Here is a 14,254-nt window from a genome sequence, read left to right as displayed (position 1 = left end):
CCGCCACCGCCACCTCCACCTCCTCCTCCACCGCCTTCGCCTGAGTAGCTTCCCTAGCCGCGCCGGAGCCTTCAGGTGAGCAGGCCATGCCCGGCTCCAAGGACTCCCGCTCCCGCTGTAGGCTGCTCACTTACCGGCCTCGAAGCCCGCTCCGCTGGGGCCCGCCCCCCTCGCCGACCACGTGACCCAAGTTCTGTGACCCCTGACCTCTTGCACCCTACCTCACGCCCTCAGGATCGGGGATGGGTCCGGCGGGTCGGGGGGGCGGTGCCGGTCCCCGGGGCCCGCGGAGGTGGCTTCCCACGCCTCCTTCCCAGTGCGACTTGTGGCTGAGGGTGCGCGGGGAGAAGGCAGAGGAACGCGGGACCTGACCGCCGCGCAGACTTTCTGAGGGGCGCCCCGGCAGCGCCCTCGAGGCGCGACCGCGCGCTCCCACGGTACGGATGGGAACCTGACGCTTCCCGGTTACCCGCTGCAGGCTAGGGTCACCGAGGGGTGAGTTCTCAACACCCGGTCTTCGGGCTGGGAATCCAGGCCTCGTTCTGCACACCAGCCTCTGGCTGCTTCTGCACATATCCTAGGATCTGGGAGATATAAAGATATCTGTGTCTATAGACAGGTAGGTTTACATAGAGGTGTACGTAGTCACATATATGCGGGTGTGTATATCTGTACACCTGTGAGCTTTGGTTTTCTTGGTAATGAAGTAGAGAAAAATAAATATCTTCTTGGTAATCAGGGTACAGTGCAGTCATAGAACGCAGTTCAGTGCTTTAGGCTTTTACGTAAGGAGAAAAATAGCTGTTCTTCCTTCTTTTAGCAAGTGTGTATTGAAGTTGTATGTGCTGAATCTGTGCTGGACCCTGGGGATGCTGAGATGAGCAAATAGAATGTTCTTTGTTAGCAGGGAGTGTAATCTAATAGGGAGGCACATGTTTGTCACAAAGTTAAGGAAATGTTCTGGGGTTGGGAGTGAGGCCTAGTGGTGAAGTGCTTTCCTAGAATGCACTAAGCCCTGGGTTCGATTCCTCAGTACCAGGTACACAGAAAGATGCCAGAAGTGGTGCTGTGGCTCAAGTGGAAGAATGCTTAGATTTGAGAAAGTTCAAGCCCTGAGTTCAAGCCCTAGGAGTGGCCAAAAAAAAAGAAAAAAATTCTGACACTGAGGGCTCAGGCCTTAATCCTAGCTACACAGGAGACTGAGAGCTGAGGATCATATTTCTTTCTTTCTTTTTTTTTTGTCAGTCTTGGGCTTGAGCTCAGGGCCTGAGCACTGTCCTTGGACTTTCTCAAGGCTAGAGCTCTACCACTTGAGCCTCAGCACCACTTCCGGCTTTTTTCTATGTATGTGGTACCGAGGAATCGAACCTGGGTCTTCATGCATGCTAGGTAAGCACTTTAACCACTAGGCCAAACTCCCAGCCCTGAGGATCATATTTCAAAGCCAGCCTGAGCAGAAAAGTCTCTGAGACTTTAACCAACAAAAAGTGCACTTTTGCTCAAGTGGTGGAGCCTTGAGCAAAAAGTACAAAGCAAAAGTGTGAGGCACTGGTATGGGTATACATACACACAAACACATGCACACACGCACACATGCACACACACGCAGTTATAGAAATGTAACTTTTTTTTTTTTTTTTTTTTTTTTGCCAATCATGGGGCTTGAACTCAGAACTCAGGGCCTGGGCACTGTTTTGGGCCTTTCTCAAGGTTAGAGCTCTACCTCTTCAGCCACAGCACTACTTCTAGCTTTTTTCTTTTCTTTTCTTTTTTGGCTAGTCTTGGGCTTGAGCTCAGGGCCTGAGCACTGCCCTTGGACTTTTTCAAGGCTAAAGCTCTACCACTTGAGCTTCAGCACCAGTTCTGGCTGGTGCTGAACCCAGGTCGATGGTAGGCAAACACTCTACTACTAGGCCAAACTCCCGGCCCTTTTTTTTCTTTTCCTTCTTTCACTCTCTCTCCCCCCCCACCCCCTCTCTCTTTTTTGTGGGTCATGGGGCTTGAACTCAGCCTGGGTGCTGTCCCTGAGCTCTTCAGGTCAAGGCTACCCACCCTTACCTTGAGCCAAGCTCCACTTCCCGTTTTCTAGAGGTTAATTGGAGATAAGAGTCTCAGGTCCTTTTGTTCCCTGGATGGCTTTGAACCTTGATCCTCAGATCTCAGCCTCCTGAGTAGCTAAGATTACAGGCATGAGCCAACAGGGCGGCCTGGTACTGAGGAATTGAACCTTGGTCTTCGTGCATGCTAGGCAAGTACTCCTGGTCACTGTCCCTTAGCTTTTTTGTTAAAGGCTGATGCTTTACATGTCAGCCACAGCTCCATTTCTGACTTTATTTTTTGGTGGCTAATTGGAGTTAAGAGTCTTCTCTCTTGGGCTGGGAGTTTGGCCTAGTGGTAGAGTGCTTGCCTAGCATGCACGAAGACCCAGGTTCAATACCTTGGTACCACATATATAGAAAAAAGCTGGAAGTGGTGCTGTGGCTGAAGTGGTAGAGTGTCAGCCTTGAGAAAAGCTGAAGGACAGGGCTCAGACCCTGAGTTCAAGGCCCAGGACTGGCAAAAAAAAAAAATCTTCTTCCCAGACTGGCTTTGAACTGCAATCCTCAGTAGCTAGGTTTATAGGTGTGAGCTACTGGTTCTCACCGGTATTGATTTTTGAACAAAGTGGAAGCTGGATAAAAGAATTAGAATTTAGTTGATGGCTTAGCATTGTTGGCTCAAGCCTGTTATTGTAGCTATTCTGGAGGCTAAAGTCTGAGGATAATGGTTCAAAGCCAGCCTAGGTAGGAAAATCTGAGACTCTTATCTCCAAGAAACCACCTCCCGCAAAAAAAAAAAAAAAAAAAGCCAGAACTGGAGAGCTGTGACTCAAGTGATAGAGCACTAGCCTTGAGCAAGTGAAATTCAGGGAAAGAGCCCAAGTTCTGAGTTCAAGCCCTAGGGCCAGCCAAAAAACAAAATAAAAGGCCGGGAGTTTGGCCTAGTGGTAGAGTGCTTGCCTAGCATGCACAAGGACCCAGGTTCGATTCCTCGGTACCACATACATAGAAAAAGCGGGAAGTGGTGCTATGGCTCAAGTGGTAGAGCTCTAGCCTTGAGAAAGCCCAAGGACAGTGCTCAAGTTCTGAGCTCGAGCCCAGGACTGGCAAAAAAAAAAAAAAAAAAGCAGGACATGAATGTTTTGGTCATTCAAGATAGATGATCTTATTTATGTGGACTTTTTCCTCATGAGTTGAGGATGGTGATCTACTGCTGAGTCGCTGAAGCAGTGCTGGAATAGTCCCTGATGTCCTCTCATGTTACCCTTATAGCCACTCTGGAAGGTAGAGGGATTAATCAGTGTCCCCACTTTGCCCCTCGGAGCACCAGATTTCAGGTGGAGCCTTGGTCAAGTTCACACAGTGTCTGACCTTCCCTGTGGTTGGTCTGCTTTTCTTCCCTGAGCCCCAGTTTCCTCACCTGGGTCCTCTGGCACGCTGTGTGATGGTAGTGGAGCGACAGCAGGAAGCCTGGCTGAGAGGATCTTCATCCATGCTGCCCTCTTTACTTCTAGCTCCACCATGGCGGAGCGAGAGGAGCGGCGGTTCGTGGAGATCCCTCGAGAGTCGGTGCGGCTTATGGCTGAGAGCACAGGCCTGGAGCTGAGCGACGAGGTAGCAGCTTTGCTTGCAGAGGATGTGTGCTACCGCCTCCGAGAGGCCACCCAGGTGAGTTCCCCCGGTCCCTCTCTGTACTCACTTTCTTCCACACTGACTTACTCCACAAGTCCATATTGGTCCCTGCCTGTGCTTCAAGAGCACGGAAGTAGTCCAGGCCCTTTTCAGAGCTCCTGCCAAGTCTGCTGGGCTTGTAGGAAATGGGTCATGCCAGGCATTTTCTCATGTGCTCTTCCCAACAGCGCTGGTTTCCCTGACAGTCCCATAATTCACTTGGGAAACTGAGGCACAGTGGGGCCATGACCCTGGAGAGGTTGTGTAAGAAGCAAGTGGGAATCCAAGGTTTCAGATTCTCCTTTGTCTCTCCCCTGTCTGACCTGCTTCACTTTGGGGGTCACCACATCTGCTCTTCCTTGTCTCCGGATTGTGGCTTCTGTCCTCTCAGAATAGCTCTCAGTTCATGAAGCACACCAAACGGCGGAGACTGACGGTGGAGGACTTCAACAGGGCCCTCCGGTGGAGCAGTGTGGAGGTGAGTGGCCAGCCATGGGCCTCATGGCGGCGAGACATGAAGAGCAAAGCATCCAGCATCAGTTGGCTGGTGTCAGGTGTTGGGCCCAGGCTAAAGGAGCATGAATTCCTAGAGGGAGTGGAGGCCCCTGGAGATCCTGGGGTACAGGGGGCTTCTTCTTTTTTTTTTTTTTTGCCAGTCCTAGGCTTGAGCTCAGGGCCTGAGCACCGTCCTTGGATTTTCTCAAGGTTGGAGCTCTACCACTTGAGCCTCAGCACCCCTTCCAGCTTTTTTTTATGTATGTGGTACCAAGGAATCGAACCCAGGTCTTCGTGCATGCTAGGCAAGCACTTTAACCACTAGGCCAAACTCCTGGCCCCTCAGGGGGCTTCTTCTGAGAGAGAATAAAAGTGGGTTCCCCAAGAGTATTGAAGGACTTGAGCTTGTCCTTAAAGTGCTCCGGCTGGACACAAGGGCATGCTGGGTAAGGAGGAGCCTGAGTAATGATGGGTATTAGCATATCCTCATATAATGGTTCTGGAACAATAAGGAAGGTTATGAACAGGAGAGAATAGTGAGTTTTCAGAGTTTGGTGAGTGTGAGTGAGGAGAACAAACACCTGGGAAAAGTTAATTGGAGGAGTCCCAGACTCCTGCCTGGGCTGACTTTGATTTCCCTTCTTTGTATTTCTCCCTTTCCTCAGGCTGTATGCGGTTATGGGTCCCAGGAGGCGCTCCCCATGCGCCCTGCCCGGGAGGGTGAGCTCTACTTTCCTGAAGACCGAGAGGTGAACTTGGTGGAGCTGGCACTGACAACCAACATTCCCAAAGGCTGTGCTGAGACAGCTGTCAGAGGTGGCTGCTGGGGTCCTTCTTGGGGTGATGACAGGAGTGGGATGGTTCAAGTGCATGGGTAAAGGTGCACATGGGGCAGAATTTGGAGGGGCAGGTGGTGCTGTGAGGGGAATATAGCCCCAGGCTGACATTTGTCCACCCTGGTTTTAGTTCATGTCTCCTACCTGGATGGCAAAGGAAACTTGGCACCTCAAGGATCAGGTAAGCTGTAGATGGGCATCGTTCTCTGGGAGAACTTTGCTCCTTAGGTGTGAGGATAGGTCTTCTGTGCCTCTCTGTCTGCATTTTTCCAAAGCCTGACTTGTATGGAGGCTCTGAGCAGGAACTAGTCCCTGCCCAGGTAGCTTAGGGTTAGAGCCCGGCCTGTAATCATCATGATGCAGTGTGTGCCAGGCCACAGACTAGGTGTTAGGCTAGGTCGTGTCTCATGTCAGGGTGTTTTTGTTGTTGGTGGTAATGGGGCTTGATCTGAGGGCCTAAGCGCTGTCCCTGAGCTCTTTAACTCAAGGCTGGCACTCTACCATTTTGAGCCACAGCTCTACTCCTGGTTTTCTGGTTTAATTGGAGATGAGTATTACTTTTCTGCCTGGCTTTGAACCTTGTTCTTCAGATCTCAGCCTCCTGAGTAGCTAGGATTTACAGCGTGAGCCACTAGCACCCACCTACTTTTGGGATATTCTGAACAGAGCTTTCCAGAGTGTGAGGCTTGGGTGTAATTTTATTTTTTGTGCTTATCCTGGGGCTTGAACTCAGGGCTGGGCATTGCCCCTGAGCTTTTTTTGTTCAAGGCTGGCTCTGCCCCTTGAACCACAGCTCCACATCCATCTTATCCTTTTGGTGGTAATTGGAGACGTAAGTCTGGGCTAGCTGTGATCTGTGACCTGTATATCTCAGCCTCCTGAGTAGGTTTGGGAACCTGTGGTCTGAGGACTGAGCAGGAAGCTGCTGTTAGAGAGCAGATAGCTGTGAGGCATGTAGTGCCTGCCTGGGCTGGGCAGAGCAGCCTTCTGATTGCAGCTAGAGCCTCTGTGCTGTGGTTTTCCTGTCCAAGCTTCACCTGGGGTTGTGCAGTGTTGGGTATAAGGGTCAGACTGGGGAGATCTTTTCCACCTCTGACCACTTCCTGCTCAACCTCCCACAGTACCCAGTGCAGTGTCTTCACTGACAGATGACCTGCTGAAGTACTATCAGCAAGTAACACGGGCTGTGCTAGGGGATGACCCACAGCTGATGAAGGTGAGTGAGTGGGCCTGAGCTGAGGCACACATTTGACTTTTTTTTTTTTTTTTTTTTTTTGTCAGTCCTGGGTCTTGAACTCAAGGCCTGAGCACTGTCCATCGGGTTTCTCAAGGCTAGTATTCTACCACTTGAGCCACAGCACTACTTCCGGCTTCTTCTATGTATATGGTACTGAGGAATTGAATCTGGGTCTTTGTGCATGCTAGGCAAGCACTCTACCACTAAGCCAAACTCCTGGTTTGACTTTTTTTTGTCAGTCATGTGGCTTGAATTCTGGGCCAGTACCTTGTCCCTGAGCTCTTCAGCTCAAAGCTAGTGCTCTACTATTTGAGGCACAGTGTCATTTCTGGTTTTTGGTGGTTAATTGGAGAAGCGTCTTATGGATTTTCCTGCCTAGGTTAGCTTTGAACCACACTTCTCAGATCTCAGATTCCTAAATAGCCAGGATTACAGGCATGTACCACCTAGCTTTTTTTTTTTTTTTTTTGGTGGGTCATAAGGCTTGAACTCTGGCCTGGGCACTGTCCCTGAGCAATTCAGCTCAAGGCTACTGCCCTAACCCTGTGCCTGGGCATTGTCCCTGAGCTCTTCAACTCAATGCTACAGCCTTACCCTTGAACCAAGCCCCACTTCCCATTTTCTACAGATTAATTGGAGATAAGAGTCTCGGGTCCTTTTGTGCTGGGCTGGCTTAGAACCTTGATTTTCAGATCTTAGCTTCCTGAGTAGCTAGGATACTGTGCCCGCCATGTTCTTGCTTGGCTTTCTTGCTCATGTTTGGCACTTGCATTTAAGCCATGCCTCTGGTTTGGCATTTTGCTGGTTCAGTGTGGGGGTCTCATGGACTTTTCTGTTCTAGCTGGCTTTGAACTGAGCTCCTCCCAGTCTCATTCTCCTGAGTAGCTAGGATTTACAGGCGTGAGCCATGGTCCTGAGCTGTATTTACTTTGTTAACAGACATGATGTGTGTATATGAATGGGTTTGTATAGTTAAACTGTAGAATTGTTGAGATGGTGTGAACACTAAAGAAAATTCATGATTGCAGTGCTAAACTGTCCTCTAGAACAGTGGCAGTTTATTCTTGGGGAGATGGTTCCAGTGTATTTTGGACCTTTCCTTTTAGGTGGCGCTGCAGGACCTTCAGACAAACTCCAAGATTGCAGCACTCTTGCCTTACTTTGTTTATGTGGTCAGTGGGGTAAGTGATCTGGGTTGGGAAGGGTTTTGTGGGGAGATGAGCCAGCGACAGTGAGTGAGGCTCACAGCAGGTGCTAGCAGAATGGCAGCTCCTTTCTGCTCCCCCTGTACCCCGAAGCCATCTTGTTTTATCCATAGGTGAAGTCTGTAAGCCATGACTTGGAGCAGCTGCACCGATTGCTGCAGGTGGCACGCAGCCTGGTTCGGAACCCACACCTCTGCCTGGGGCCCTATGTCCGCTCTCTGGTGGGCAGTGTTCTCTACTGTGTCCTCGAGCCACTGGCTGCCTCCATCAATCCCCTGAATGACCACTGGACTCTGCGGGATGGGGCTGCCCTCCTACTCAGCCATATCTTCTGGTAGCTACTTAAGACGGAGTGGGGTTGCTGCAGTATTGGGTGGATGGGGTGGGAGGTGGGTTTTGAGAACAGGGCTCAGGCACTGTTTCTGAGCTCTTTTTGCTTAAGACTAGTACTCTACTACTTTGAGCCACAAAGCCAGTTCTGGGTTAGTTGGAGATAAAAGTCTCACAGGGACTTTTCTGCCTGGAATGGCTTTGAGCCACGATCCCAGTACTTGAGAGTGTGATGGCGGGTCACAAATTTGCAGTCAGTGTAGGCAGTAGATACAGCAAGGTGAGCTACGTAAGGACCTAGTCTCACGACAGTCAAATATACTAAGGCCGGGGTCTAGAGTCCTCGGTCAGCCAACCTGGTAGCCTCGTCCACAGAACCTATTGTAGCCCATAGTTCCATGTAGGTGCTAGGCCATGTAAGTGGTTGAGCCATTTGGGCAGCATTATGCCTTATTGCTTTCCCTGCCTCTGTATTTCCACAGGACTCACGGGGACCTCGTGAGTGGCCTCTATCAGCAGATCCTGCTTTCCCTACAGAAGGTCCTGGCAGACCCTGTGCGGCCTCTGTGTTCTCACTATGGTGCTGTGGTTGGGCTGCATGCTCTTGGCTGGAAGGTGAGGACCTTGACTTTATTTGTGTTGGTACTGAGGCTTGAACTCGGCTTCATACTCTTGCTTCGCTTTTTCTCTCCAGGCTAGCTCCCCACCACTTGGAGCTTCAGCTGCATTTCTGGCTTTTTACTGGCTAATGGAGATAAAAGTCTCTTGGATTTCTCTGCCTTGGCAGGCTTCAAACCTTGATCCCTAGATCTGTGTCCTGAGGAACTAGGATTAAAGGCATGAGCCAATGGTGCCGAGATCCAGTCTGACTTTGCTTAAGAGTCAAAAGTTGGGACCTGGAGTTTGGCCTAGTGGTAGAGTGCTTGCTTAGCATGCAGGAAGACCCAGGTTTCATTCCCTGGTTCCATATACATAGAAAAGCCACAAGTGGTGCTGTGGCTCAAGTGGTAGAGCGCTAGCTTTGAAGAAAGTCCAAAGGACAGTGCTCAGGCCCCGAGTTCAAGCCCCAGGATTGGCAAAAGAAAAAAAAAGAAAAAAATCATTTGTTTAGATTCATGAATGAAATCTTTTTTTCTTTGTGGTTCATGGGGCTTGAACTCTGGGCCTGGGTGCTGTCCCTCAACTCTTTAGCTCAAGGCTACCACCCTATGCCTATGGTTAATTGCAGATAAGAGTCTCATGGACTGGGCTGACTTTGAACCTCTGTCCTCAGATCTCAGCCCCACTGAGTAGCCAGGATTACAGGCATGAGCCACCTCGCCCAACTAGATTCTTGAATGAAATGACTGAGATCATTTCTCTTTCCTTTCCTGTATTTTGTTGTTGTTGTTGTTGGTGGTGGTGGTGGTGGTGGTGGTTGTGGGACTTGAACTCTGGGCCTGGGTGCTGTCCTTGAGCTCTTAAGCTCAAGGCTACTGCCCTACCCCTTGAGCCACAGCATCACTTCCAGTTTTCTAGTGGTTAATTGGAGATAAGAGTCTCACGGACTCTAGTAGTGCCCGGAATCTAGTAGTACCTGGGCTGGCTTTGAACCTTGATCCTCAGATCTAAGCCCCCCTGAGTAGCCAGGATTATAGGTGGAAGCCACTGGGCCCAGCTTCATGTATTGTACTTAATCTAAGCTATTAGGGTTATATTGGCCTCACAGAATGAGGAAATTTTTTTGTTTTATAAGGTTGAAATAGCCTTTGTTGAATACAGATTTACTTTTTTTTTTATTTTTTGCCACTCTTGGGGCTTGAACGCAGGGCCTCAGCACTGACCTTGGATACTTTTAGCTCAAGGCTACCATTGGTACTTTTGTCACAGTGCCAATTTGGGCTTTTTCTGTGCGTGTGGTTCTGGGAATCAAACCTAGGGCTTCGGTGTGTGCCACGCTACCAAGCTCCTGGTCCCTACAGATGTCCTTTTTTTTTTTTTTGCCAGTCCAGGAACTAGGTGCTGTCCCTGAGCTGTTTTTTTGCTCAAAGCTAACACTCTACCACTTTAGCCACACCACCACCTCTGGCTTTTTCTGTTTGTGGTACTGAGGAACCGAACCCAGCACTTAATGCGTTATTTCATGCATGTCACCAAACCACATTCCCAGCATACCCCCCTCCCCCGCCTTTGTTTTTTTGTTTTTAAATATTGAGTTTTAATTTGGGCCTCCTGCTTGTAGGCAAAGACCTTTGTAAGTTCTAGCATGGTGTTTTCTTGGTAATATAACTATTTTAAAATGCTTTTATATTTCTTTGATAACCAATCATATACTTTTCTAGGAGTTGAATAATCTCATCAACCTTTTCAAGTATTCATTCTGTGGATAATGGACCATAAAAAGTCTGCTATGTTATTTGTCAAAACCTATCACAGGGGGCTGCTAGTTTTGAGAAAACCAATGGGCAGTGCTCAGACTCTGACTTCAAGTCCCAGGAGTGGCAAAAAAATAAAAATCACAAATGTCATTTCTGTGAAATCTTAGCTGATGTTTCCTCTCAGTCCTGGGGCTTGAACTCAGGGCCTGAGCACTGTCCTTGGGCTTTTTCTTTAAGCCTAGTGCTCTTATCAGTTGAGCCACATCACCACTTACAGCTTTTTCTATGTATGTGGTACCAAGGAATCGATCCCTGGTCTTTGTGTGCTAGGGAAGCACTCTACCACTAGGCTAAACTCCCTGGCTCTCTTAGTTGCTTTTCTTCACATGAATTACAGGATTTTAATTATGTAAGCAAGAGTGTTGGGCTCTGATTATGTATTTGGTTTGAAATGAGTTTCTGTTCACATCTAAGTGAGAACAGTAGTTCCTTATGAATTGTGTTCAGTAGCAATTTGCACACTGTAAATGTCTGTGTTGTTAGCAGACTATTACTTATGCATGCCCTATACCCCCTGCTATACAGCAGGGATTTAGTGGGTCTATCTTTGTACTTATTTTCAGTGCTTAGCAAAAGCGTGGGCATACAGTGGGTGAATATCCTAAGGAAGGAATTTAGGATCGAGCTCTATTGGTGATCAGAAGTGAAAGTCTCTCATGGCAAAGGGTGAAGTGGTAATGAGCACACAGCTGCTTACTGAACCTGCTCTCTCTCTCCTTTCAGGCGGTAGAACGAGTACTGTACCCACACCTGTCCACTTACTGGACAAACCTGCAGGCAGTGCTAGATGATTACTCGGTGTCTAATGCCCAGGTCAAGGCAGACGGCCACAAAGTGTACGGGGCCATTCTGGTGAGTGCTCTCTGCTTCAGCTTCCTTGTCCTGGGTGAACTAAGGCCTATTTAGGGCACTTGCTGGGCCAGGTTCCTCCGGGATCTTGTCCACACGAGTCTCTCGCCCTTCCAGGTGGCTGTAGAGCGACTTATTAAGATGAAGGCCCAGGCAGCGGAGCCCAACCGCGGTGGCCCTGGCGTCAGGGGCTGCGGGCGTCCGGACGAGCTGCCTTGGGACAGCCTTCTCCTACAGGAGTCGCCGTCGGGGGGCGGCGCGGAACCGGGCTTTGGGCCTGGCCTCCCGCTGCCGCCGGGGGGCGCGGGCCCGGAAGACCCTACTCCCTCCGTGAGCCTGGCGGACACCTACCGAGAGCTCTACGCCTTCTTCGGCGATAGCTTGGCTACTCGCTTCGGCACCGGCCAGCCCGCGCCCGCGGCCCCGCGCCCGCCCGGGGACAAGAAGGAGCCGGCCGCCGCCCCAGACTCGGTGCGGAAAATGCCGCAGCTGACGGCCAGCGCCATGGTCAGCCCGCAGGGGGACGAGAGCCCCCGAGGCGGTGGCAGCGGGGCCGCCGCGTCGGCCTCGGCGCTGGCCTCGGAGGGCCGGCCGCTGCCTCGCGTGCACCGGGCTCGCGGGGCGCCGCGGCAGCAGGGCCCGGGCGCCGGCACCCGCGACGTCTTCCAGAAGAGCCGCTTCGCCCCGCGCGGCGCCCCCCACTTCCGCTTCATCATCGCGGGGCGGCAGGCCGGGAGGCGCTGCCGCGGGCGCCTCTTCCAGACTGCGTTCCCCGCCCCGTACGGGCCGAGCCCGGCGTCCCGCTACGTGCAGAAGCTGCCCATGATCGGCCGCACCGGCCGCCCGGCCCGCCGCTGGGCGCTCTCGGACTACTCGCTGTACCTGCCGCTGTGAAGCGGGGCGCCGCCTCGGCTCCTCCACTTCCTTCCTCCGACGCACCCGGAAGTGACGAAGCCGCCCCTCCGGGGGCGGGGCCAGGGCCTAGCCACCGCGGCGCGGGTTTCTGGTGCCCTGGGGACCATGGCGGACCGCTGTTTGCATTATGTGGAGCTCGTGCTCCTCGCTGCCTGCTCCCTGTGCGGAGCCGTGGCGGCCGGGTCGATGGCCAGGATCCAGGTGTGGCTGTAGGGCGTTGGCTAGCCTTCAGGTCCTGGGAGTGGGGGGTCTTCTGGCTGCGTTCTGGTCCCGGTAAGCGCTGTTAGGAAGTAGTGAAGTGCTACCCTGGCTGTGCACCCCGCGACGTCTGCTCGCCCAAAGGATTGGTAGTCTGTTAGCGTCAGAGCGAGTGTTTCCTGTTGCACCACCTAAGGCTGCACCGTGGGCTCAGGCCTGGAGCCCATCTATTAAGTCAGAAGCCATTTGTATTGACATCCTGAGAAATAAAGCTGTGTGGTATATATGATCAGGATGCCATTTATTTTTCTAGTGACAAAAACTAATGAAGTTGTGTTTATTACTGCCACGGATGCAGCTAGTCATTGAAGTAGGTACTAGTGATGTGGGCTCACACCTGTGGTCCCACCTGAGAGACCTTACAGGAGGATCAAAGTTCAAGGATAGTCTGTGCTACAGAGGTGAGACTGTCTCAAGATGAAAGCTGGAAGTGGTGCTATAACTCAAGTGGTGGAGTGCTAGCCTTAAGCAAAAAGCTCAGGATGGTGTCCAGGCCCTAAGTTCAAGCCCCAGGACTGGCCAAAAAAAAAAAAAAAGTGTTAGTGTGCCTGTTTTTCAGACACTGAGATGATTATTAACATAGGTATGAGGTTATTCCATGATTCTACAACTTGTGACTTATTTTGTAACTAGTGCCTATTTGCTGATGCTTCTGAGTACTGTAGGTTTCACTTTCCAACCCTGTCCCAGGATTAGAAACTGAAAATAACTCTGGCCCAAGTTATCCCAGACACATTTCAGGTCTGCCTTCGGAGGCACTGGCTTATAAATCTTGGATCAACTTCTCTTCACAGGGCTTCTTCAGTGGCAGCTGTCCCTTGTATGGGGGGGTAGCTGTCATGAATGGCTCTTCCCTGGCTTTATCCTGTCCCTCAGCTCCATCCCTCTGCTACTTTGTAACTGGGATTTCTGTCTTCCTGGCCCTCTACTGCCTCCTGCATCTGATCTTCTGGACCTATTGCAGCTACACGAAGGATTTCCACAGGTGACTGCCCTACTCTGAGGACTAGGGGTTGAAGTGGGATGAATTCCATCTCAAACACAAGGCCTGTTTCCTCTTCCCCAGAGGTCCAAGTGGGGTCTGCATTGGATTGCCCATCTCTGCTACTGCAGCCTTCCTGCTCTTAGTGGCTGCTTGTGTCCTTCGATATGGTACCAGGTCTCTCTGTGATTCTGTTATCTCCCTGAAGCATATAATTAGGTAAAAGACAGGGAGGGAGGCCTGCAAGGTCTGCCTTACTTCTGCAGGGGCAAATGATGTAATTTCCCATTTTCCAATCTTCTAGGCAGGACAGTGCTTAGGTTTTGTTTCCCTTTGCTCACAACTGTCTTTTTTGACCTCACAGCTGTTCTGAAGCCCAGAAAATTCCATGGACACCCCCTGGAATGGCTCTTCAGTTTTACTCCAACCTACATAATGCTGAAGTGAGACTCAGCTGTACTGATTCATATAAGTACCTGCAGTTGTAGGAGTGCTTGCTCATCAGCTGTTGGCTGAGAGGAGTTGGTGTCATTTTGACACAACATACAAAGGCGGGTGGTGTGTGTGGGTGGGTGGAAAGACTAGATCTGAGTTGCAATCCTCACATTCCTCTTCTCTCTTACAGACCTCTTCTTGGGTGAATCTGGTATTGTGGTGTGTGGTCCTAGTGCTCCAGATAATGCAGTGCAATCTCAAATCTACCCAATCCCAGGATCTGGAAAGTAGTGGCTCTTATAGGAGCTTTGAGGCACCTTCTGAATCACACCTGTGGAGCTGGAGTGACTCAGTATTATACTTTGAAGAATCATGGCCCTGAATGGACCTCTGAGATACCTGTTGAATTTCTGGTCACCAGAGTGCTTTCTGCAGCCAGATTCTACACCCAAGTGCCTATAATCATTTATGCTGGGAGCCTCAGTTTTCCCTTAAAAAGGAAAATGGGACAGTCACCTCACACCTCTTCCAGTAGCTGTTTGGTAGCAAAATATGACACTGTCTTCATCCTGATACTCACTCATT

At 50.7% G+C, this 14,254-nt stretch overlaps 2 protein-coding genes across 9 annotated transcripts; both read left to right on the top strand.

The window, feature by feature from the left end:
- Positions 1-12,068, top strand: Taf6l (TATA-box binding protein associated factor 6 like). 3 transcript variants are annotated; one of them, XM_090347495.1, is made up of 11 exons: positions 1-75; positions 3,554-3,707; positions 4,102-4,188; positions 4,871-5,021; positions 5,172-5,222; positions 6,163-6,257; positions 7,385-7,459; positions 7,597-7,817; positions 8,296-8,428; positions 10,954-11,082; positions 11,197-12,068. In XM_090347495.1, exons 2-11 carry the CDS (start codon positions 3,561-3,563, stop codon positions 11,971-11,973), a joined length of 1,866 nt encoding a protein of 621 aa, XP_090203621.1. In that variant the 5' UTR covers positions 1-75; positions 3,554-3,560; the 3' UTR covers positions 11,974-12,068. The 3 variants fall into 3 exon arrangements, with proteins under 3 accessions (XP_090203621.1, XP_090203623.1, XP_090203622.1); XM_090347497.1 differs by lacking the exon at positions 1-75 and adding an exon at positions 253-495; XM_090347496.1 differs by lacking the exon at positions 1-75 and adding an exon at positions 253-619.
- On the top strand, positions 12,010-14,194 carry Tmem179b (transmembrane protein 179B). 6 transcript variants are annotated; one of them, XM_090347500.1, is made up of 5 exons: positions 12,010-12,195; positions 13,047-13,237; positions 13,319-13,411; positions 13,599-13,677; positions 13,860-14,194. In XM_090347500.1, the coding sequence occupies exons 1-5, from the start codon at positions 12,100-12,102 to the stop codon at positions 14,049-14,051; spliced, it is 651 nt and encodes a 216-aa protein (XP_090203626.1). In that variant the 5' UTR covers positions 12,010-12,099; the 3' UTR covers positions 14,052-14,194. The 6 variants fall into 6 exon arrangements, with proteins under 6 accessions (XP_090203626.1, XP_090203624.1, XP_090203629.1 ...); XM_090347498.1 differs by having other exon boundaries at positions 13,319-13,453; XM_090347503.1 differs by having other exon boundaries at positions 13,319-13,404; positions 13,860-13,960.
- Positions 14,195-14,254: the final 60 nt, after the last annotated feature.

The sequence above is a fragment of the Megascapheus bottae genome, chromosome 16, assembly GCF_031878675.1.
Source record: "Megascapheus bottae isolate mThoBot1 chromosome 16, mThoBot2.hap1, whole genome shotgun sequence".
Lineage (NCBI taxonomy): Eukaryota > Metazoa > Chordata > Mammalia > Rodentia > Geomyidae > Megascapheus > Megascapheus bottae.
Note: the sequence above shows the minus strand (reverse complement) of the source record. Positions and strands in the feature narration are given on the sequence as shown.

What these genes read in the sequence shown, in the direction of transcription:
- Tmem179b (XM_090347498.1), top strand. Translation starts at nt 12,100, where the DNA reads ATGGCGGACCGCTGTTTGCATTATGTGGAGCTCGTGCTCCTCGCTGCC. An exon ending in TACACGAAGGATTTCCACAG is followed by an intron (nt 13,238 to 13,318) that starts GTGACTGCCCTA and finishes CCTCTTCCCCAG; the next exon opens with AGGTCCAAGTGGGGTCTGCA. An exon ending in TCCCTGAAGCATATAATTAG is followed by an intron (nt 13,454 to 13,598) that starts GTAAAAGACAGG and finishes TTGACCTCACAG; the next exon opens with CTGTTCTGAAGCCCAGAAAA.
- Taf6l (XM_090347495.1), top strand. Translation starts at nt 3,561, where the DNA reads ATGGCGGAGCGAGAGGAGCGGCGGTTCGTGGAGATCCCTCGAGAGTCG. An exon ending in GCCTCCGAGAGGCCACCCAG is followed by an intron (nt 3,708 to 4,101) that starts GTGAGTTCCCCC and finishes CTGTCCTCTCAG; the next exon opens with AATAGCTCTCAGTTCATGAA. An exon ending in ATGACCCACAGCTGATGAAG is followed by an intron (nt 6,258 to 7,384) that starts GTGAGTGAGTGG and finishes CTTTCCTTTTAG; the next exon opens with GTGGCGCTGCAGGACCTTCA.